The sequence below is a fragment of the Pleurodeles waltl genome, chromosome 7 (assembly GCF_031143425.1).
Source record: "Pleurodeles waltl isolate 20211129_DDA chromosome 7, aPleWal1.hap1.20221129, whole genome shotgun sequence".
NCBI classification, from domain to species: domain Eukaryota; kingdom Metazoa; phylum Chordata; class Amphibia; order Caudata; family Salamandridae; genus Pleurodeles; species Pleurodeles waltl.
In genome coordinates, this window is record NC_090446.1 from 714,552,231 (window position 1) to 714,574,588 (window position 22,358).

The window sequence follows — 22,358 nt, forward strand, 5'->3', positions numbered from 1 at the left end:
CGTCTCATTTTGTAGCATTGTGTTACTGCCTCTTGTGACTGGAGCCATCCCTCATTCTGTGCCTCCTAATAGTCAGGCGGTGTTTGTCCTCATTCAGGATGGGCCTCGGGGGTCCCAGGGGTACAGCGAAAATGTGACACTGTCATATACGACAATGCCCCTCATGCAAGGCGGCAACCGGGTGTCACAGAACTCAGGTATAGATTGTCGCTGTTGCTCAGTTTCAAGAAGATGGCAGCATTTACAAGCAATAAATTGGCCTGGCAGAAAAAGGAACTAAACACACCACAGCAGAAAGGATACTGAGCGGGTAAAATTAGAATTACACCCACCTAAAACAAAAAGTGCACTTGTGTGTGATTGGCGTCGATACTAAACAGACCCTCTTTCCTACAAAATAAACATATTATTTAGACAATAAACCCCACATTAATTCTCATCTTCCCTAACATGAAAGCAACGGTCTCCTTATTAATGTGAACTAGTTATTGCATTGCGTGCTGCACCCATGGATCTGTTCACCCTAGCACTGCTTTATGGGCTTAACCAATCTTTGGAGAATGGGAAGTGGGTAGAGGAAACACTACTCAATAGGGCTACAACTAAACTTTCCACTAAAGCACTCGATGCCACTATCTCCATGGCTGGGACTGGGGCACGTGCTCAAATCTCCTAGTGTGCTTAATTTAAAAGAACAATGTTAGATCTTACTATTTGGAAGAGTGCTATACAAAAAAACATCATTTTACACGCATTGATCCAACTTTACCTCGTTTTTTGTGAAAATGCAGTCTCCTCAAGAAATACTATTGGCTGTGGTTTTCAAAATCTACTAAATTATAAAAAAGCAAAGATGTATGTATTGGATAGTGACAAAAATCAATAAACGTGCTGAGCTATGGCAAACATGACCTTATGATTATCTCTCACTCCAAGTATCGGGTCGGGCACCCAATAAATTCTGGTGACAGATACTTGAAAATCAATGTTTATGTGGGTAATTTTACTCATTGAAGCTCCCTTGTGCCTTATGTATACATAGACGTGGCAGTTACTTTCTTTTGAAAAATTATTACTAATATTTATAATTTACAAAGTGCTCTATAGCTGCCTTGTGCTGCGTGGCTTCCCGAAAATAATACAATGTCGGACTTCAAGTGAGATCACAGCATTCGCTGCAGCGGTGCAACGACTGGTGCAACCCATCTACCAAACATAACACAGTAGTGAAGGAAAGAGGATCCTTTATTTCAGCGCTCATAAGCAAATAAGGCTCTTATTTGTATAGACACTGACAACAGACTGTGTGGAGGTATAGCCCATATGGGATCTTAGGGAGCTATCAAGTATAGTGATAGATATTGGAGGTGGACATCATTCAAGGTCAAAAATGTTTCATAAGACTAATAAATGGCTGTAAAGCTCACTAACAAACACAACTGAAATCTCCAAATCAACTTTGCTTGTAGGGAAATTTGGTACATATTATTCAATTTTCAAAAGGCATGCATTAGTAAAAAAAATATATATATATACAGTAAATCTACGCAGAGATAATACTCCTATTGCTCACATACATTCCTAGAACATCTTGCCTTTAGCCTTCACCACAGAATCCAGCAGTGCGAACTTGACTCTGAGATCCTTTTTCAATGTCGCCTGTGCCTTGAATCTGGCGTGAAAATGCAGGTTAAGATGCTACTAGGCCACTGCTAAAGTGCTTTAAAAGGGGAAGGTTTTGTCAGGTACAGAGAATCTGTGTTTCTTTAATTTGAAAGGTACTTTTCAGAAGCGATGCAGTACCTTGTACTAAGTAGTTATGCTGTAGTAATGAGACCTGCACTTTAATACTTCCAATTCAAGCACATTTTTGGCTGTGGTTTATGGGGAATATATATCTATTGCTATACACTTAAATAGAAATTTCCCCATATATTCAGACGGTATGCAATTAAAACATTGTTGCGCAGAGAAAGGGCCCAGAAGCAGCACATATGTGTGAAGGTGGAATCCAGTCCGGCATTGTGGCCGTCCACAGTTAGTATTTGGAAGGCTCATTTGCACACTGTGGAACCTAATAAGTTAATTTACATATTATTGGTAATGGTTTATGTTGTGTGTTTGACAATACAAAGCATACACATTGACATGAATATCATTACTAGTGCGGTGTGCTTGCCCAGGGTTCCTTTCCAAGTGATTGCGTGGTGTTCAATGCGGACTGGAGACCAAGAGCCTGATTTAGAGTTTGGCAGATGGATAGTCCATCACAAACGTGGTGTATATCCCGTCCACCTCGTTACAAGTGCATTATACCCTAATGCACTTGTAATAAGAAAGATAGTATATCTATCATGCTTATTACGGAGTAAATGTCCGCCAACTTCTAAATCCCGTTATGCTCTGGCAGTGTGTTTCTGGCGCACTGTTCTGGTCTTTCCCTTAGGTGGTACAGTGCAATATGCATGACCTAAGGCTAGGTATTAGATTCATAGAAAAATATATCATCTGTTGTCATGTTAGAAGGTAGGGTGGCAGTGTCATATTTGTTCAATTGTGAATGCATGAGTTGGTGTTTGAGAGGTATGGCCAGAGGGTTTTAACAATTGCTTATAGCTCTCTTGAGGCCCTAGTATGTTTGTTGCTCCGCATTTACAGATACTCTGGATGTGGTTTTGATGACTGTCTGATACGTTTTGTTTGACATATGAGTGATGATCTGACTAATGTGTTCTTTGACTCTGTGATGAGCACATCTTTGTGGTAAATGCTGTTGATGTGTATCTGGAATGTAGTGAATGGATGTCTGAAGAACGCTAGGTCAGTAAAAAACCTCGACACATCACCACAGTGTTTCGCAGATTGCACTGGCTGTTGGGGCATGTCCACATCAGCTTCAAGTCCGTGATAATTGTCTTTATGTAAGATCCTGCTCAGGCTCCAGAATATCAAGCTGTTCCAACTCCATTCCTGTGAGAATTACTGTTAACTAAGGAATGTATTGTCTTTCAAAGATTGGGGTGCGGTGTCATTCTCTAGTTAAACAAAGTCATTAATGTGTTAATGTTTTAATTCCATCTGACTCCAGTCAAGCCCTGTGTAGTGCTTGAATGCCCTTTTTTCTGGTTAACTTAGCAATTGATAAGAAATTAATGCTGATAGCTATATATATATATATATATATATATATATATATATATATATATATATATATATTTGTGTGTGTGTGTATATATATATATATATATATATATATATATATATATATATATATATATAAAACAATTTTGCTGCAGTCTATGCTCTAGTCAGAAGGCATGTGATCATGTGATATTGGGTTGATATCGCTTTGTCTCACTGTCTCACAGCTTGATTAAAATATTCAGTATAGGTTTGTATGTGTATTTTTGTCAAATATAAATACTGAAATAAGTATATATATATATATATATATATATATATATATATATATATATATATATATATATATACACACACACACACATACATACATATGCGCCCATATATGGGTACATGTGAGCATGTGTAATACCATTTGTTTGAATAATAAATACCTTCCGCAAGGCCAACCATATCACTTATTTGCAAGCTGTTTTCACCACAAGTAGTAGCCTTCCCAGTCAGAAACAAGCATGGGCATCATCTGTGACTTACCACACTGCAGACCTTTCAGTCTTCCAGAATGGAGATACAGCATTCCTCCCGCTTCCTTTTGTTATTCTCCTACAAATGCAGCTGAGAGCCAGGCGATAGGAATGCGTTTTTCAATGAACTATGCAGTGCTCAATTGAGCCGGTGGTTTCCAGTACTTGGCACCTGCACTTAACACGGTACATCAGCACTTATGACAGTCTGTTTATATGCTTTTCATGGTATTTGCAGTATTAGGTGGGTTTGTTTCTCTTCTTGTCGCTTTCCCTTCTTTGCTCTGCAGTCTGTCTTTTTGGTAGGCCTGTAAATGGGAATGAAGAACCTTGAATATCATGAACACCTTTTGAAGTTAAATCTTGCCTCTTACAGGCTAGGGCTATAGAAAAGGATACCACCTACCTCATAGTCACTGGGTTCAGTATCAACACTGGCCGTGCCCTCTTAATGCACCACACGAGGAACATGCTGCAGTGGCCCAGACCTTTGCTCTGGTCGCCACCTTCTACTAAAGCCAGTGTCAAATAATGAGATAATGGAACTTTTACAAACACAGCTTAGGCCACAAAGAGGTAAAACAAAATATATCCATACTCAAACACAAAGCTTTGGTCTGACTGAGCAGACGCCCCCTCCAGTTTGGCCCTTCGATTAAGCCTGAAATAGTGATAACCGTGGAGCAGAGCCCCCGCGAAGCCCTGAAGTAAGGTACAGCGTCACCTTCTCCATTTCAAAGTTATTAATATAGATAAGGTAACGGAAGGGAAGCAGCTCCTGTCTCAGCCGCAGAGCGGTACCCCAGCATTGCCTTTGCTACCTCTTACCTCAGGGTTCGTTCACCTAGTGGCAGGAGCACAAAGTTTACATGTTTACTATCTGTAGCTCCCACTTTTGTGCCATTCCTTTAACCTGCCAACAGCAGGCTGTTGATGGGCCAGTCCCGCACTGTCATGTCACTCCTGCTCCACTAGCACTTTGGATAATCTATGCCAATGGTTGGATCAATGCATTTGCCCCACAAACAACTGGCAAGCAGGCAACTAGAGATAAACCATGTTTCACCATGAATACTGTTGTGTTACAGCTTCTTTTAGCACCCACAAAGTGACCACTTACTTAGACAAGCTTGCAAGTAAATGATTACATTAGCCAAATTAAGGTATCAACTGGTTAATTTGTGTCGAACAAATGATAGTACACTTGGCCAACAAGATACAATCAAAAATATGTGTAATGTCAAAATCATGAAATTATTGCACCTGTTACAGCCGGGGACAGCAGCACACCTAGGAGTCCGGAGACAATGCTAATGTGACTTGGAAAGAGAAGCCAAGTCAGCCCCGAGCCCGGGACACAAGGCTACAAGAAGCTGTAGCTCCTCCTCTCTTACGCCCCTGCTCTCTTGTAGCAAGACGAGGCCTCTCACTCTGTCCGTGTCCCTGTGCTCTCCAACTAACATAGTCTTGTTGACTTTTGTGGCCTAACACTCTGCTACTCAGCTCTCTCTTTCGCTCATCTGACAGTCTGTACCCTGTTGCCGCCCTGGTGCAATTTTTCTTTTTATCGTTTTATGACTTTCTTGTTGTCTTCCTGTCAGTGTTTCTCTCCTTTCTGTCTCCCATGCCCTTCACCTGCAGAAAGTGATCTTTCCGAGACAGGACGATGTGCTCATCTCCTTCCTGCCTCTGGCTCACATGTTTGAAAGAGTTATGCAGGTAAGATGCTTATCTGACCTCACCTGGCCTTGCCGGGCTGCTTGTGTTTTTTTTCCAGAGTCAGTGGTCCCCCACATGTGCGGATGTACACATTTCCTATTTGCCCTTAGCACATATGTTTGAGAGGATGGTGCAGGTAAGGTCTAAATGTTAACATGGACGTGATTGTCCATGCCAAATATTAATGAGAAATCAATTTTAAAACGAATTCCATTAATTCCAAAATCACTGTGTTGAATTCAATTTGTTTCATTTTTTTAGCACTGTTAATTAAACTAATACGGACAAGCACACAGATTTGTCTATGAGCCAGTGTGTTACCAAACAAAATATCAACTCTCCATTTTTAGAAAAAAAGTTACATTTCAGTAAAAAAAAAAATTCAACTGATCACCAGAAGCCATTTGGAAGTAAAAGCAAAGTTTATTTACACCATAGTCCGTTTAAGCAAAAGATATAACATTGATACCTGATAGAGACTTCTAGCTGCAGGTTACTTACCTTTACAATTTCTTGGTGTCAGCTTAGAATCCAGAATTTTGGCTCAGCATTATCCTGCTCATGCTGTTGAGTGGCGTCATTCGGATCCGCGTGGCATCTTTGGAGCAGTCTGTGATGGCAAGGTTGCCTATAAAGGCACCACACAGGCACACGTACATCAGTTCTTTTCTTTCCGTGTCAGTTAAGTGCAGATCTGGAATCAAACTACCCTCTGGTTTTTTTGACAGTCCTTTTTCGACCTTTTTGGCAAGTTTTTTTGAAGTCTGTGCAGGATGGCATCGAGGAAGACAGGGTTCAAGCCGTGTGGCGCCTGCCATTGTTCCATGCTGGTGATGAACCCCCCACCAGGTATGTCTCTGGTGCCTAGACCGATACCACAACTCAAAGTTGTGTTCCAACTGCCAGGCCATGACCCCAAACCTTTGAGAGAACGGTCTTTGAAGCTCATGGTGGCCCGGCAGTCGACGTCAGTTGGTGTGACTCCTAGCAGGTCACAGTCTCGATCAAGGAGGAGGTCGCGGGACCGCTCCAGAAGCCCCAAGTCCTCTTCTTCGCACTCGAGGTCCTCCGGGCACTCGGGGATGAGGCACAAGAAGAAGAAGAAGAAGTCCAAGTGGACTTTGACTTCGCCCAACCTAACGACCGACGAGGCGACTCTGGAACGTCAACGTTCTAGGCACGGTTCCATGGAACAGATGCCAGGGCCACTTTGCGCCTTCCCCCCCTTTCCGGGAGCCGGAGCAACCCCAGCTCAACTCAAGGAGTTTTACGAGGCCATGTGTCTCGTATTTGAGTGGGCTACCCCCGCTGGCATGCCGTTGTCCCCCGGGGGTTCGGCACGGGCCCCATCAGATTCCAGGTCAGCGGCTTTGGAATGCACACAGTCGGGTTCCTTCAGCGTAGTTTCCAACGCCAATGTTCCCCGGCGCCCACCAGTGATGTCAGCCCCATTTTGATACCTGATGAGCCGGAACAATGTCATACAATGCCGATTCCGACTTTGACGGCACTGACAGGGGCCAGATCATTGCCTGAGTCTTACTAAGATCAACCAGGCACAGCTGAAGAATGGGGGGGCGGTCTCAGGATCATATAGGGTACGGTTTGGAGCAAATGGACTGATATGAAGAACTAGGAGAGGCCAGCAGATTGGACCCCTCTCCAGATACTGTCATGCTATCACCTCCTACGGTGACTACATATGCTATGGTGGTGCATAGGGCAGCTGAGGTCTTGGACCTGGATTTGCCTACAGTACCGGTCAGGACTAACCTCATGACTGAGGTGCTTCTGCAGGGGGTTTTAACATCAGAAACAATGTTACCCTTTAACAAAGCCCTCACTGATGTCCTGCTGGGTACGTGGTCTAAACCCAGCACAGGGGCTTCTGTAAACAGGACAATTGGCCGCCGCCATCGCTCAGCTCAAAATGATTCTAGTTTCCTCACTTAACACCCCACCCCAGCTTGGTGATCCAGGCCTCTACTTCCCATGGTGCCTTCCCTTCCGCTCCCCCGGATAGGGAATCCAAGAAGCTGGATCAGCTTGGGGAGAAAATGTTTTCTTCCTCCAGCCTGGCATTGAGGTCTGTAAACACCTCATGCCTACTGGGCCATTTTCCTATACTTTATGGGATACTGTGGCCCAGGTGCTGTCCCAGGACCCGGAGGTGTGCAGGTCACACTTTCACAAGCTGTCAAAGATGGGAAAGAGGCAGCGAAGTTTACAATAAGGTATAGTTTGGACAGAACTGACTCACTGGATAAGGCAATTTCATCAACGGTGGCCCTTCATCACCACTCCTGGCTTTGTACGTCTGGCTTTTCGGGGGGGCTGTCCAGGCAAACCTTATGGACATGCCCTTAGATGGCTCATGCCTATTCGGTGAAAAGGCAAATTCATCGCTAGAGCGCTTCAAGGATTCTCGGGCTATGGCCAGGTCCTTGGGCCTCTTGGGCTCCCTCGCCAGCAGTCTGCCTTTCACCTCTTTCGAGGCTTCGAAAGGGGTAGGGTACCACACCATCCACAGACCAGCCACCGTTCTCCATCGGGTCAACATCCTGTGTGAGGACGAGGTCCTGGTATCTTCAGACCCAGAGGGTCTGGCCCGATGTCGTCCACCACCCAACCCCCCTCCTCCACAGTCCCCAAGTACTCCTAGCATGATTATACAAGACCAAACACATCCAGTTGGAGGGAGGATTCAATTTCATCTCCCTCACTGGCGATCCATAACATCAGACAAATGGGTCTTGCTATTATACAGAAGGGCTAGTCCCTTCCCTTCTAGTCTTTCCCTCTCGCTATGTCTCCATTAAAAGAATGGCTGATGGAGGATCAGTTAATCACTTAATCTTGCTCTGCGAGGAAGTTAGGGCTCTCTTAGCCAAGGGAGCTATATAAAGGGTCCTGATGTCAGATGTAGGCAGTGGTTGTTATTCCAGCTACTTTCTGATTCCCAAAAAGAACAAGAGTCTTCACCCTAGTCTGGATTTACGGGACGTCAATCTCTTCTTCAAAAAGGAGAAATTCAAGATGCTCACTCTTTCTCAGGTCTTGTCTGCCCTGGACCAAGGAGACTGGATGGCAACACTGGACTTACAGGATGTGTATTTTCACTTCCCCATCTTGCCTGCCCACAGGCGTTACTTGCAGTTCAAGGTGAGCGACGAGCACTTTGTTTACCATGCTCCCCTTCAGTCTCACCAGTGCCCCTTGGGTGCTCACAAAAGTGATGGCGGTGGTAGCAGCTCATCTGCGCATGTTAGGGATTTCAGTCTTCCCCTACCCCAGCATCTCCCTTTTGAAGGCTCCTATGCCCCAGGCTCTCATCACCCACCTTCAGACTACAGCGAACCTCTTGCATTCGCTGGGATTCACTATAAACGTGCATAAGTCACACCTGACTTCCTCTCAGAAGCTCCCTTTCAACAGGGCTGTTCTGGACACTGCAGTTTCTGGCTTATCCTCCTAAGCAGTCCTGGATTTGGGTGAGACAGACTCTGAGGCTGTTGGGCCTCATGGCCTCCTGCATCCTGCTAGTCACGCATGCCAGATGGCATATGAGGGCTCTGCGATAGGACCCGAAGTTCCAGTGGGCACAGCATCCGGGGAAGCTCACCATCATGGTTCAGATATCGGAGGGAACTGCAAAAGACTTGCAGTGGTGGTTAGTGAACTGCGATTGGGTCAGAGGCAGACTCCTTTCCCTTTCCCAGCCAGATCTCACAGTAGTGCCAGATGTGTCACTTCTAGGATGGGGTGGCCATCTGGGAGAGGTGGAAATCAGAGGTCTCTTGTCTCCGGCAGGATCTGGACTCCATATCAATTTACTGGAGCTCCGGGTGATTAGACTGGCATTGGAAGCATTTCTTCCTGCTGTAAAAGGGAAGATAGTCCATGTGCTCACAAACAACACTACCGCAATGTGGTACTGCAACAAGCAGGGGGGTGTGGGGTTGTGGACCCTTTGTCAAGAGGCCCTGCCTCTTTGGACATGGCTGGAACAGCAGGGCATAGCCCTGGTGGTTCAACACCTGGCAGGTTCTCTGAACACCAGGGCAGACAAACTCAGCCGTTGATACCTAGTGGATCACGAGTGGTGTCTCCACCCGGAGGTGGCGCAAGGACTCTTTCAGCAGTGGGAAGAGCCTTGGTTGGATCTGTTCACCTCTGCAGAGAATGTGCAATGTCAGCAGTATTGCGGGTTAGAGTTTCCAAAGCGGCAATCACTCTGCAATGTTTTTCGTCGCAGGTGGAGTCCAGTCCTCCTTTACGCTTTGCCGCCCATACCACTTCTGCCCAGAGTTCTCAAGAAGATTAGGAACAACCAGGCCTAAGTAATCCTAGTGGCACTGGACTGGGCATGGGGAGTCTGGTATCCCGAGCTTCTGAAAACGAGCATTGATCCTCCGATCAGGCTGCCCCTTCGTGAAGATCTTCTGTAGCAACAGCAGGGGAAGGTTCTCCACCCGAACCTGTCAACTCTGCATCTGCATGCGTGGAGATTGAGAGGTGACAGTTGATGGCCTTTGACCTTCCTCCCAAAGCCTGTAAAGTTATTTAGGCAGCCAGGTGTCCCTCCTGTAAAACGGTACACACCTGCCTTTGGAAACACCTTGTTTATTATTGTGCAGAAAGACAGATTTATCCTCTTTCTGCTTCTCTTTCTGCTATCCTTCTCTTTGTACTATTCCTTGCTCAGCAGGGATCTGTTTTGGGCACTTTCAAAGGCTGACCATTGATTGTCACGTGTGCCATTTCACGAGTGGGGTGACGTTTGCTAATATGTGGCACTACACCCACAAGCAAATAAATATGTATCATGGCCCAATATTCTATAGGGCTATGATAACTATAGCCCTTTATATCTCCACAGGTATCATTTGAGGACATCACATAAGATAGGTATCATTTGAGGACGACACCACATTAGATATGTGAAATGCACTTTATCGCGTAGCCGGCATTATTTGTACTTACACTAGTGGTAGTTATATAAGGAGTGATACCAGGGAGTCAGCCTTGTTCCTGAAGAGAAGCCATGGGGTAAGGCTCCGAAACAATTAGACCAGGAAGACAGGTACATGGCAAACCCAACTTCAATAGCCTCTTTTTAACCATACTGTCACCAGGAAATCAATTAAACTATTTGAACCACTAGGAGGCAGGTACTTTTAACTTGTTCAAAACCCCACCACTCCTATCCCTCACTTGAATCACATTGACGTGACGAAATCAGTGCTCCCACGTATTTTGCAGGTCGTAGCACGCCCCATTCCGTAGCGGAATGGGAGGAGCCCAATGATGACCAATGCTCAAAGGGGTAACCCTGGTGGGTGTGGGTTTTTCTAAAAGGAAAATCCTTTTTTCCTCATCCATCCTGTGGGGTTTTTCCCTTCTGCTGGGCCTTTTTTGTAATGTATTATGAAAACCGTTTAATAATTCTACCTATCCAATAAAACATATGAATATGGGCCGTCCAAAAGATATGGTAAAGAATTCATATTCCTTTTTTGCAACAACTTGTAGGAACTGTTCAGCTAATAATCTGGTAACACAAGGCACAGGTTTCAGAAGTAATGAGTGCGTGCAGAGCATCAAGAGATTGGGTGTCGCTTCAGTAATGTGTCACCATGGCAACAGATCTCAATAGTGAAAATTATAGGTCATATTTTTGTTCTCTGGCAATGAAAGAGCAATTTAATCATTTTTCATTGCCTCATGCTGACCAGCACTGCTAGCTTAAGTATATTGTTGTTGTCTCAGAAAGTACACGTTGGCGGCTGGCAGAAGCTGCGGTAGGTGGCGTTGTACACAATGGGTCATAAGGAAAACTTTTGCAAAAATGCTAGAAGCTAAACTTTCCAAAATCAATTTAGTTAATGCTTGGCTGTCGATTATTGTTCTATACTAGGCTAGAGTGATGATCAGCCGGAAATTCATGCATGAATCACAGAATGCTCGGATAATATTCTGCATACCCGGTACCACAGCATCTGATCCCTTTACAATGCCCATGCCTGGGACCAGAACATCCGATCTTTTTAAAGTACGCATGTGTAGCTCGTAGTTTACATCTCTGCTACCTCTCTGTATACAGGATCTACACCCTGGTTTCCAACATGGGCCATCAGCAGGATGTACAATGGGGAACTGCAAAAGCTCAATGGTATCAACTTAAGTAAAGTGTTTTGTACAAGAAACAGATGAGTGAAACTAGAGAGACATTTTTAGCTGCAGCTGAAGACGCTATAGGCCTGATTACAACTTTGGCGGAGGGGGTTAATCTGTCCCAAATGTGACGGATATCCCGCCCACCGTATTACGAGTTCCATAGTATATAATGGACTCCTAATATGGCGGGCAGGATATCCGTCACATTTGGGACAGATTAACCCCTCCGCCAAAGTTGTAATGAGGCTCTGAATGTAATTCGAGCTCAGACTGGAGCCAAAGAAGACTTGGAAGGAGTGATTGCTGCTCTTTCAAATAGGTCTAAAAGGAGATCTCTAGTTCTTCTTTTAACTTTCCATGTAGGCCAGCATGCAGGTCACTGATGCAGTCCAGTTTAGACAAGGGACTGTGTTAGGTCAGCACATAGATCAGGCGGAAGGAAAGCAAATACACAATTTAGTTGTCTAAACATAAAAGGGTTAGGTTTAATCCTCTGCCTGAAGGGGAAGAGCTGAAACACCACAACAATAAGTGAGAGACCTCGCCACAGAGCAATGGTCAAAGAGTTTTTGTGCTTAGCGCTTTCAAAAGTAGTTCAAAAGTTGAGACTAATCTGGCTAGAAAAAGGCTTTTTTGAAAAAGTTGAAAATATTATCCCTGAAGGCATATTGAGTGGTCCCAAACCATGTTTTTGTCAGAAAAAAGATTAGCCTACTTTCAGTCTGATTCAATATTTGCTGAATTGCTGGACCTAAAAGAAAACTACGATTCTACCCCTCATTTTTGAGACACATTTGGTGAAAAATGTAATTGCTTGAGTCACAGCAAGCTTCCGAAAATCAGATCATGTCTTATAGATGATCACTGCTATATCATCCCTCCATAGATTTAGTAAAAGGGTCCGTCCTTTATACATAAACACCTAAGAAGTCGACTTCACCTTCCCGAAACCATCATAAATTTCCCTAGTTTCAACTTGTCATGTGTTCCAACATTGCGCATGTCATCACAATCAAGCAGTTTCATAGCACTATGCATGCTTGCTGTTTCTGTCACCCATGTGGGTGCCTCTAGTTTTTATCATCTTCAAAAGGGTGATTGGCCCCGTCACCCCTAAAGATTTCAGTCCCTCATCTCTCCAGTAGGAGTATTACCCACTAAATTTTCTTAATTGCTTGAAAGAAAGCGGTTATTAATGAATGGTGACCGTCTGTACCCTTCATAAAACCACTAAAACATTTGCTTTTAATCAACTCATCCAGAGGCTCCCATATTGGTGCATCTTGGAATTCAATTAGCTAGACAGGACTACCCAAGAGGTTTCCGAGGCTAGAGAAACTAAACATCACCCTTAAATAGCTCAGCTTACAACAGCATATTTAACAACAATATTCATTATTTAGAACTCTGTTGCTTGTCGGTTGGACGAGGTGCCCCTGCACACTGACACCGATCTCAGAAAGGTGACACGTTTTCAATCAGACCTCATCCCCGTAACACAGAACATAAGAGCACTCGTTTTCTGTGTAATTCATTCATCAAAATGCCTACATTTTGTTCTGAAAATGATTTAAAATAGGAATTGTTTCCAAAAAAATGCACTTATTTCGCAGTTGATTATTTTCTTTGTTCTATGTAAATCTGAAAATGTTTGATTCCAAAGCTCTGATTGGTTGACAAATGCGCTCTACTTCATTCGCTTGTGTGTTGCGTAACAGTTTCAGAAAACTCTTGTGGAATATGTTCCTGGAGTACTGCATGAACCAGGGTAAGAAACAATGAAGCAGGATTTGTGAAGTATAACACTATCTTCCCAGTTAAAGTTTAATACCGGACTGCATTCTATGACTTTTTTTACTGCAGAAAATGCGGAGGTTTATAACATCATGGGGGTTATTCTAACTTTGGAGGAGTGTTAATCCGTCCCAAAAGTGACGGTAAAGTGACGGATATACCACCAGCCGTATTACGAGTTCCATAGGATATAATGGACTCGTAATACGGCTGGTGGTAAATCCGTCACTTTTCCGTCACTTTTGGGACGGATTAACACCTCCTCCAAAGTTAGAATAACCCCCCATGTGTGCTAAACATTCAAAGTTCAATCCTTTCCTACTGATTCTCATTGTTTATGCCTCAGCTGCCCCCTTATTATCAGATTATGTCTGATGTGATAATTACCATACCTGATAAAATCCAACATCGAGGTGTTAGGAATTTCTTTGGTGCAAACAATTGCCAACATGTTCCAGTCAGTAAATTCCAGTAGGTTTGACCTTTTAGAATTTAACGTGGTTTGTGGACTTACACAATAAAGACCGTATCAATTATAATTGCGAACCATGTACAACAAAATCAAAGTCCAAGTTTTTGCGACTCAGGGACCTGGTTGGGTAGTAGATTAATTTTCTCTTTTTTCGTCCATTATCTTATTCAATGAATGGTTTATAGAGAACCCTTTTACACCAGGAAAAGCTTTCTCAACCACATTACACATAAGTAGCCCATGTGTTATGTGTTTAAACAAACCTTTAGCAAATATTGGGATTTACCGGGATTTCTTCCAGCAGTAATGCAATTTTTACACTGCACATCAAACACAGATGCCACCTAGACAAACATATAATGTACCTTGGGATTCTAAGACCCCTTTATGAATGGGAATCATTTTAGAATTGGTAATGTTGCTATACCTAGAAGAAAAAGTAACTCTTTTCTTTTACTTTGTTAGTCTGTTGTATACTGTCATGGAGGGCGCATTGGATTCTTCCAAGGAGATATTCGCCTGCTTTCTGACGATATGAAAGCCCTGCGGCCAACAATTTTCCCAGTTGTTCCAAGGCTTTTGAACAGGATGTATGACAAGGTGAGTTTCAAAGCTATCTAATCATGAAAAAAGTGTCCACCACTTGTTGTGAAGGTAGAAGATTTATAAATATTCGTGTAAGGTAGGGGCCGGGCCATGCTTATTGCAGCTCTCAGCTTAGCTTTCATTTGCATGCCTACCTGCCACTGCGCTAACATTAACACACAAGTAGAAAATACCAGGGGCGGCTCCTCCGTTAGGACAGAGGAGCGTCGCCCCACTGTCAGCAGCAGGAGCTGTAAAAGCTTTGAAAATAAGACGATACAAAACCACACTTATTATCATTTTATTTTTAAAGGGGACCGGGTCATGGGGGTAACGAGCATGAGGGGAGTGCACAGAGCACTCCCCTTGGTGTGCATGTATTTTTGGCCTGCCGTCTTGTGCTGGCCCAACAAACATGCGCACAAAGGCTCTCTCCAACTCAGCACTGTTTTGCCGAGTTGGAAAAAGCCAGCCCAGGCTCCCAGTCTGCAATGGAGCGCCCAGCCAGGGTGCTCCTGACAACCATAACGCTGCTCTGAGCAGCGTCGGGATTGGTTGCAGAGCAAGCTGGGTGCCTGCAGTGCAGCGGAGAGAGATGGCAACATCCAGGTAAGTTCTACTTTTTTAATTTTTTTATTTATATTTTATTTTTATTATATCCCCCCCCCCCCTCGTGCCCACCCCGCCACTTTTCGAAGTTGCCAGCCTCAACTGGAAAATACATAAATAAAAAGGGAAGACAAACAAGAGTAAAAAGCTAAATGATCAATAGTAAACGTGAGTGTGTGTTACTGAACGTGCATAGCATTAGGTTTGGCAAAATAAGATTTCAGATTGTTGATAGGCGTTCTGTTAAATATCAGTCAAAACTGAAAAAGGTGCAGCGCTTTGAAGGCTATTCAAGCCAAATTGGACCTGATATGATGGATTGTGTAGGATGGGAGCTATGTGCTCTATACAAGAGAACAGTTAAAGTGCAACATCTGTAATTCTGTAGTTGTAGTTTCTTCATTAGGGACAAAGGGAGCTTTGTATATTTGTGTAGTCCCATTAGGCTAGTACAAAGGCACAGAAATAATGATTCCAGGTCCATCAATAAACTGTGTGGTGTGTACCCTCTCTTCAGGAAGTACGCTCTATCAACAATTTAGCAATGCATTCATTTCAGTTAGCCTTCTGCTAAACTTGCCCTGCCACTGACAACGGGCTCATAATTTACTTTCAGTTTTTCTACTATTAGCTTGAAGACGGAAATGCAACCAGCTGTTTCTTTGTGGTTTGAAGTAGTAGTGCAAGTTGATACAAGATCTGAAGCTTATCCAAGCCACTCCTGGGTTCGTTTTCATGGCTCTGGCTGTTTGTTCCTGGATACTATTCTTCCTTCAGTTTCTGTGGCTGAAATATGAGGTTTTCTAGTCTGTCAACCATGTCTATGATTCTGTTTTGGCTAAGGTCATATTCACAGAGGGATTTAAGGTGTCACCTTCTTCCCCCTCCATAGCCCAGTGTTACTCTCTATGTTGGGTTTATTGTGGAATCAGCAGCATGCTGGGCACAGGAATTTGTTCCCCTGAAACTCTGAGATGTTTGATTTGTTCCCATCTTACTTCTCCCACCAGCACTTCTGTATACGAAAGGACCAATTAAAGTCAATGACACCTGTTGGCTCAGTTACGACTTAATGCCAGGGCCACTGGAATTATGTAATACTACGATCATGGCATCTTCTGCATAATTATGGATTTGCCACACTTGCCATCATCTTCTGCATAATTTTCATATTTTAACAAAACAAAAATTGTTTCTAGCTCAGACAGATGAAACGTTGCTAAAAATGCTACCACTTGTGTTTGTTGGGTAAACTAAGACTCAAGCTGAACTCTACGCACTGGTTTCACGAACTAATTTAGATAATGCACCAGCATAGGAATGTAAAGGAGCAGGTAGTTGTAGCCCCACACCCTCTCGTTCAGTACATAGTTGAAACGATGTCTGCGTTTTTAGGTTGCTGACAGACCATAAACTGGGATCCAGGGACGCAATGGTAATTTGAAAAACCCAATTTCGTTCTCATACACAACAATTGCACTAAGAATAAGACATGTTATGCCTATTTCAGCGGCTTTGGCCTTTTGCCTAGCACATCTACAATAACCACACAAAATATTATCAAAACAGCACTAATGCATGTTGTGGACAAAAATAAAATGAACATTTCTACCATAGTTAGTACATCATCTAGCCACCTAACACCCTACATCTATTTCTATGCACTATGCTGTGACAGCATGGAGTAGCATGACTTGCATCTAGAGTTTCTTAGGGACAATCGATGCACTGCATACCTGTTTATGACTAAATGCTGTAGTTATTAGCAGTCGGGAGCAAGTGTTCCCTCAAATGGAAAACACGCATCAGCAGTAGCTTCTCTCCTCTTGGACTTGGCTCAGTATCAACTTTCTTGCAGAATGGGATGCAGCAGCACCACAGCAGCCTGAAGATCTCCGGGCAATATCTTATGAAATAATCTAGAAAGAAGGACCTCTTCTGACAAGTGGTCAATGGGCAGCCCTCTTATAATATACTGGAAGCTCTTTTATAATATATCTTATCTGAGAGTGGAAACTCTGACAATCTTAGGAATGTCTAACATAACCTGTGTGCATCAATATGCTAGTTACATGCAATCTTATAAACAAATAAGGTAAAGACGCCATCAATTCAGACTATACTGTTTATGTTATTATCATTATCTGACTTTGAGAAAGAAATAACAAAGCACTTGTTCCAGACTGATGTCATATCAGGTGTTCTATCGAGGTCATTGTCTGTGCATCATTTGTCTTATCGATGTCATTGTCTGAATGACTTGACACTTTCACAGGTTCTTGGAAAGGTAAGGACAGACAACATCTGCAGCAAAAACATACATTTCAATGATTGTGCAAAAATAGAGAAAATTGAGTGTCAGATTGCTCAAGATAGAGTTGTGCCTTAGGGACTTTGTCATTTTGCTGGTGCAGTGGCAGGCCTTTTGTCAAAGAGAGGTAGATCATTTTCAGTTGCTGATTGTTGTATTTAGGATTTAAACTTGGATTAAAAGATGAAACATTTGCCAATACAGGGTCTTTTTTTAAAATGTTTGTATTGCTTTTCCGAAGAACAACATAAATAACATCATTTACAAGAACACAATGAGGCAGTGAAAAAAACACATTGCATCCAGATAGCATACACAATCACAAGAATGTGCAGGGGTAATGATACAATACCAAATCCTGCACCAACAAGTAAGTGCGAAGGGGAGCCCAGATATCCTTTGGCCTGGACGAAGGAGGCTGAAGGGATGCATAAAGTTCACTAGTGTTGTCACAATAAATCAGATCTTTCAGCCAATCATACATGGTAGCTGTCCTACTACTGCCCCATAGTATGGCAATACGCTGTTTAGCTTAGAGTAGCTCCATGGTATGGCTGCAAACCTTCTGTGTCCAGGGTTGAGTGGCTTAACATAGCCCAAGAGTGCCAGAGGGGGGTCAGAGTCAATAGTAAGCTCCAACCTGATAGAAATCAGTGTGAATATAGCCTGCCAGTATGCCTGTATGATGGTGCAGTTGCAAGTTAGGTGTTAAAAATCGGCATGGTCGGCCACACATTTATGAGCATAACAATTCAAATTTGGCAAGAACTTAGGGAGTGGTATATGCTCAGTACGGAAACTTGCAATGAGGCAGCTTGTGTCGGCTATTGATGGAAACCAGCTTGCAGCTGAGTTACCACAGCCTATCCAAAATGGGGTAACCCAGATCCTGTTCCCATGCCGCCCGCGATGCAGCATAGCGCACCAGTCTCAGCTCCAGGCAGACATGGTAGAGACAGGAAACAAGTCTAGTGCTCTCCACAGTCGAGATCACCGTGGTAAAAGGTGGAAGGTCTGGTGGTTCCTCAGGATATGTGGGTAGTATCTTACAGAGTATACTATGCAGTCAGAGGTAGACAAAGTGATCCATGGTGAAGGTGATTCCGTCCTCCTCTGAAGTAGTGCGGAGGTCTATTTTGCCATTAGTGAAGAGGTCACCCATAGTACAGACCTGGTGTGTTAGGAGTGTGCGTTGTACCAGTTTTTTCTGCGTCATAGGGAGCCATGGGTTATCAATAAGAGGAAAATCAGATGAGTAAAGGAGTACGACACAAAAGTATCTATGGAGTTTAGACCATGCCACACAAGTCGAGGAGAGAGTGTGTATGTCACTGATTTCATGGGTTAATCCCTTGGGGAGGAGCGAGGACAAGGGAAGGTGGTCCGCCGGGTGTCATTCTCGTTTTAGACGAGGGGGTCTGGTGTTTGGGTGGTACCAATAGTATGTGAAGTGGCATTGTGCCGCCAAATAATATAGGAATCAATCTTGCACTCCAAAACCCGTCTTGGAGTAGGGGAGAGTAAGATTGACTGATGACTTCACATCTCTGCTTATGAAAAACAATGCCAAGATATTCAGGGGAATCATCACACCATTCCAGAGGGTACTCCAGGGGACAGGGACAAGACTGATTATTCTTTTTCAAGCAAATGGTGCACCTCATTAGAACCAGTTTAACACCAAACATAACAATCAGCTACTAAAAGATGACCAGAGCTGTGATGAAGATATATTCTGTGGCACAGTTAATGCTTCGCGCCGATGGTGATATACCATCTAAAGCACTGTTTCTATTGAACTGTGTAGCACTGTCAATGCAGAGCTGTGATGGTGACAAACTCTCTACCTTGGTTAGTCCTGAGCTGCGATAGAGACACACTCTGTTCTGAGCAGCCGTGAAGGTCACACTCACTACCACAGTAGGTGCTGACACTCTGTGTATAACACTTAGGGGGTGATTCTTACTTTGGTGGGCGGCGGAGGCCGCCAGCCAAAGTACCCCCGCCAGAACACCGCACCGCGGTCGTAAGACCGCTGCGGTGATTCTGGGTTTTCCACTGGGCTGGCAGGCGACCGCCAAAAGGCCGCCCACCAGCCCAGTGGAAAACAACCTTCCCACGAGGACGCCGGCTCCGAATGGAGCCGGCGGAGTGGGAAGGTGCGACGGGTGCAGTTGCACCCGTCGCGAATTTCAGTGTCTGCTGAGCAGACACTGAAATTCTTTGTGGGGCCCTCTTACGGGGGCCCCTGCAGTGCCCATGCCATTGGCATGGGCACTGCAGGGGCCCCCAGGGGCCCCACGACACCCCATACCGCCATCCTGCCGCCAGGAACAGGATGGCGGTATGGGGTGTCAGAATCCCCATGGCGGCGCAGCGAGCTGCGCCGCCATGGAGGATTCCTTTGGGCAGCGGAAAACCGGCGGGAGACCGCCGGTTTTCCTCTTCTGACCGTGGCCAAACCGCCGCGGTCAGAATGCCCTGCGGGGCACCGCCAGCCTGTTGGCGGTGCTCCCGCCAACCCTGGCCCCGGCGGTCCATGACCGCCGGGGGTCAGAATGACCCCCTTAGTCCTGAGCTGCGATGGTGAAAAGGAGGTGTTAATCCGTCCCAAAAGTGACGGTAAAGTGACAGATATACCACCAGCCGTATTTCGAGTTCCATAGGATATAATGGACTCGTAATACGGCTGGTAGTATATCCGTCACTTTTGGGACGGATTAACACCTCCTCCAAAGTTGTTATAACCCCCATAGTCTGAGCCGTGATGGTGACATGATCTGTAGCACGGTTAGCACTAATCTGTGTTGGTCACACACCCTGCCACGGCTAGCACTGTGCTGTGATGGTGACATCTGTACCACCGTTAGTGCTGATCTATGATGGTGGAAAACCTTGAACCAGGGCTAGTGCTGAGCTGTGGAGGTCACACACTGTATCATGGTTAGTGCTGAGCTGAAACGGTGGCATAGCCTCTGCAACACTTGATGCTGAGTTTTGAAGTTGACACAATCTGTAGCACTGTTAGTGCTGAGCAGCAAAGGTAGACTCATACCCTGCAGAGATTTAGAAGTCGTTCAGTACATTGCCTGTCTTTCTATCCGATGCTGATGTTCTGTGTGTAATAGTGCAGACCATGACTGACTGGAGCTGTGTGTGTGAAGTGATAGTGGTAGTGTCTACCTGTGTGTGTGCAGTTGTCCTATTGTACCTCATTAAATTTAAAAAACACTCTCTCTCTCAGCTTAAGTGCAAACTCATCCCTTCAGAGTTGAGGTTCCACCTCAAAGCACATTTTTTAAATGTTTAATGGACCCATTTTTCTGGGTAAATGAAGGGCCTCAGAAAGCATATAGATTTGACGTGCCCCATTAAGGCTGGAAATGTCAAAATAAAACTCTTCTGTTGAGTGCAATATTTTCTTTCACCTTCACAATTAAAACATTCTTATTGTAAAAGGTTTGTTCAGAATTTGCCGCTTCTGCTGCTATGCAGGTCACTAGAGAGTCAAAGTAATTCCATAGTTTTATGTGCCACTCTTGTGAAATTGTAATGAGCCACGTTTTTGTGTCCCCCTAGATTTTCAGCCAGGCAGACACACAGGTAAAGCGGTGGCTGTTGGAGTTTGCATCAAAGCGCAAAGAAGTCGAAGTCCACAGCGGAATCATTCGAAACAACAGTCTGTGGGATAAACTGTTCTTCAACAGAATACAGGTGAGGCCTTGAAACAGACGTGTTAAACGTGTGTATTTTTATACATACAGACTTCAGGGTTGTGTTCTAGGTTTTAATACCGGATTCAAAGCTTGGAGAATATCAGCATTAAGAGATGGACAAAAATCTGGATGAAGGATGGGTGGATCTTCAGTAGTCCACGCGGTGAGGGTGACGTAGTGCAAATCTCGGTCACTTTACTCTTCTGGTGTGCGTTATTTAGAAGCAGCGAGGTGCAGTGACTGCATCTGTACTCCACACATTTGGAACTGAGTTGCCTCTTTTCTTGGGGAAGGTTTTGAACAGCGGATAGAAGAAGTGCTGCTTCTGTCCAAACTACCTCCTATTGGTGACCTTAACGATCAACGTACCTTCTAACTCTCTACCACCCTACAGATCGGAGGCCGACACATTTCAGAAGGTATGAGTAAGTGTTTCTGTGCAGCACCCGATATGAAATAATCCTCCAGAGATCCTAATAAGCTGATTAGGCTCACTCAAAAAATGTTTCTAGACATTGGCATTTAAAAAGCGCTTTTAGTAGGATACGTTTCAGACAATTAATGAGAAGCATCACCTTGGTGTGAAGAAGAATCAAGAGTGGATGAGAAATAACTTGCTAAACGGGTATCAGGGTGTATTTAGAGATTTTAGATTTCTGCTAAAAGGAAACACCAAATCGTAAAATAGAGACTGAAAAAAGGCTTCTGTGGAATGAGACTTCATGTGAAGAAGTCACTGACCCAAGAGGGGGGATAGGAGACTAGACTTAACAAACGTTACCTGAGCTTCCATTGCTCCACACTACAGCAGAGCAAGGACAACAATGAACAAAGACTCTCTAAGGTACCCCTGGTTCACCTTTTGGTACTCTGACTATGCTTCTTGCTCTAACTCTGGGCCAAAGGTCAGAAGGGGTGCAAGACACACTATAACACAAATTAAATCTGTTTCGGAGATGCACAGGGTGTGGTGTGCTACTTTGTTACCATTGTTGACTATTAATGTGGGGGTGGGTCATGTCTCACTAAAGGTGATGCCTCGAGTGGGTCATGATCCTCTCCCCCAATAATGGGAATAAATAACACATTACATTTTGTGCATCAGCATATTTGGTTGATGCCACATCATTTTTTCACATTAATTTATTTTTAAACAAAAGTGTTTAGCCAGATCCAGGATGCAAGGGGTTAAATGTGTGCAGTAAGGAAAAATCACATTGGAGAGACCTTGTGACTGTTAGGAGAGTTCTTTCCATGTGTAGAGTAATTGTAACTTACAATCTGTGAGGCAGTAAACATTGTTTCCCCCA

General features: G+C 44.1%; 1 protein-coding gene across 4 annotated transcripts in view; it reads left to right on the forward strand.

The window, feature by feature from the left end:
- ACSL6 (acyl-CoA synthetase long chain family member 6) overlaps positions 1–22,358 on the forward strand; it is a 389,555-nt gene that overhangs the window by 261,641 nt on the left and 105,556 nt on the right. For 3 of the 4 annotated variants that reach the window (XM_069199189.1, XM_069199191.1, XM_069199193.1), the window contains exons 11-13: positions 5,443–5,520; positions 14,293–14,427; positions 20,912–21,046. In XM_069199189.1, the coding sequence (XP_069055290.1) occupies positions 5,443–5,520; positions 14,293–14,427; positions 20,912–21,046 (348 nt within the window). Of the gene's footprint in view, positions 1–5,306; positions 5,385–5,442; positions 5,521–14,292; positions 14,428–20,911; positions 21,047–22,358 lie in introns of all 4 variants that reach the window. The other variant, XM_069199190.1, reaches the window with a different exon arrangement.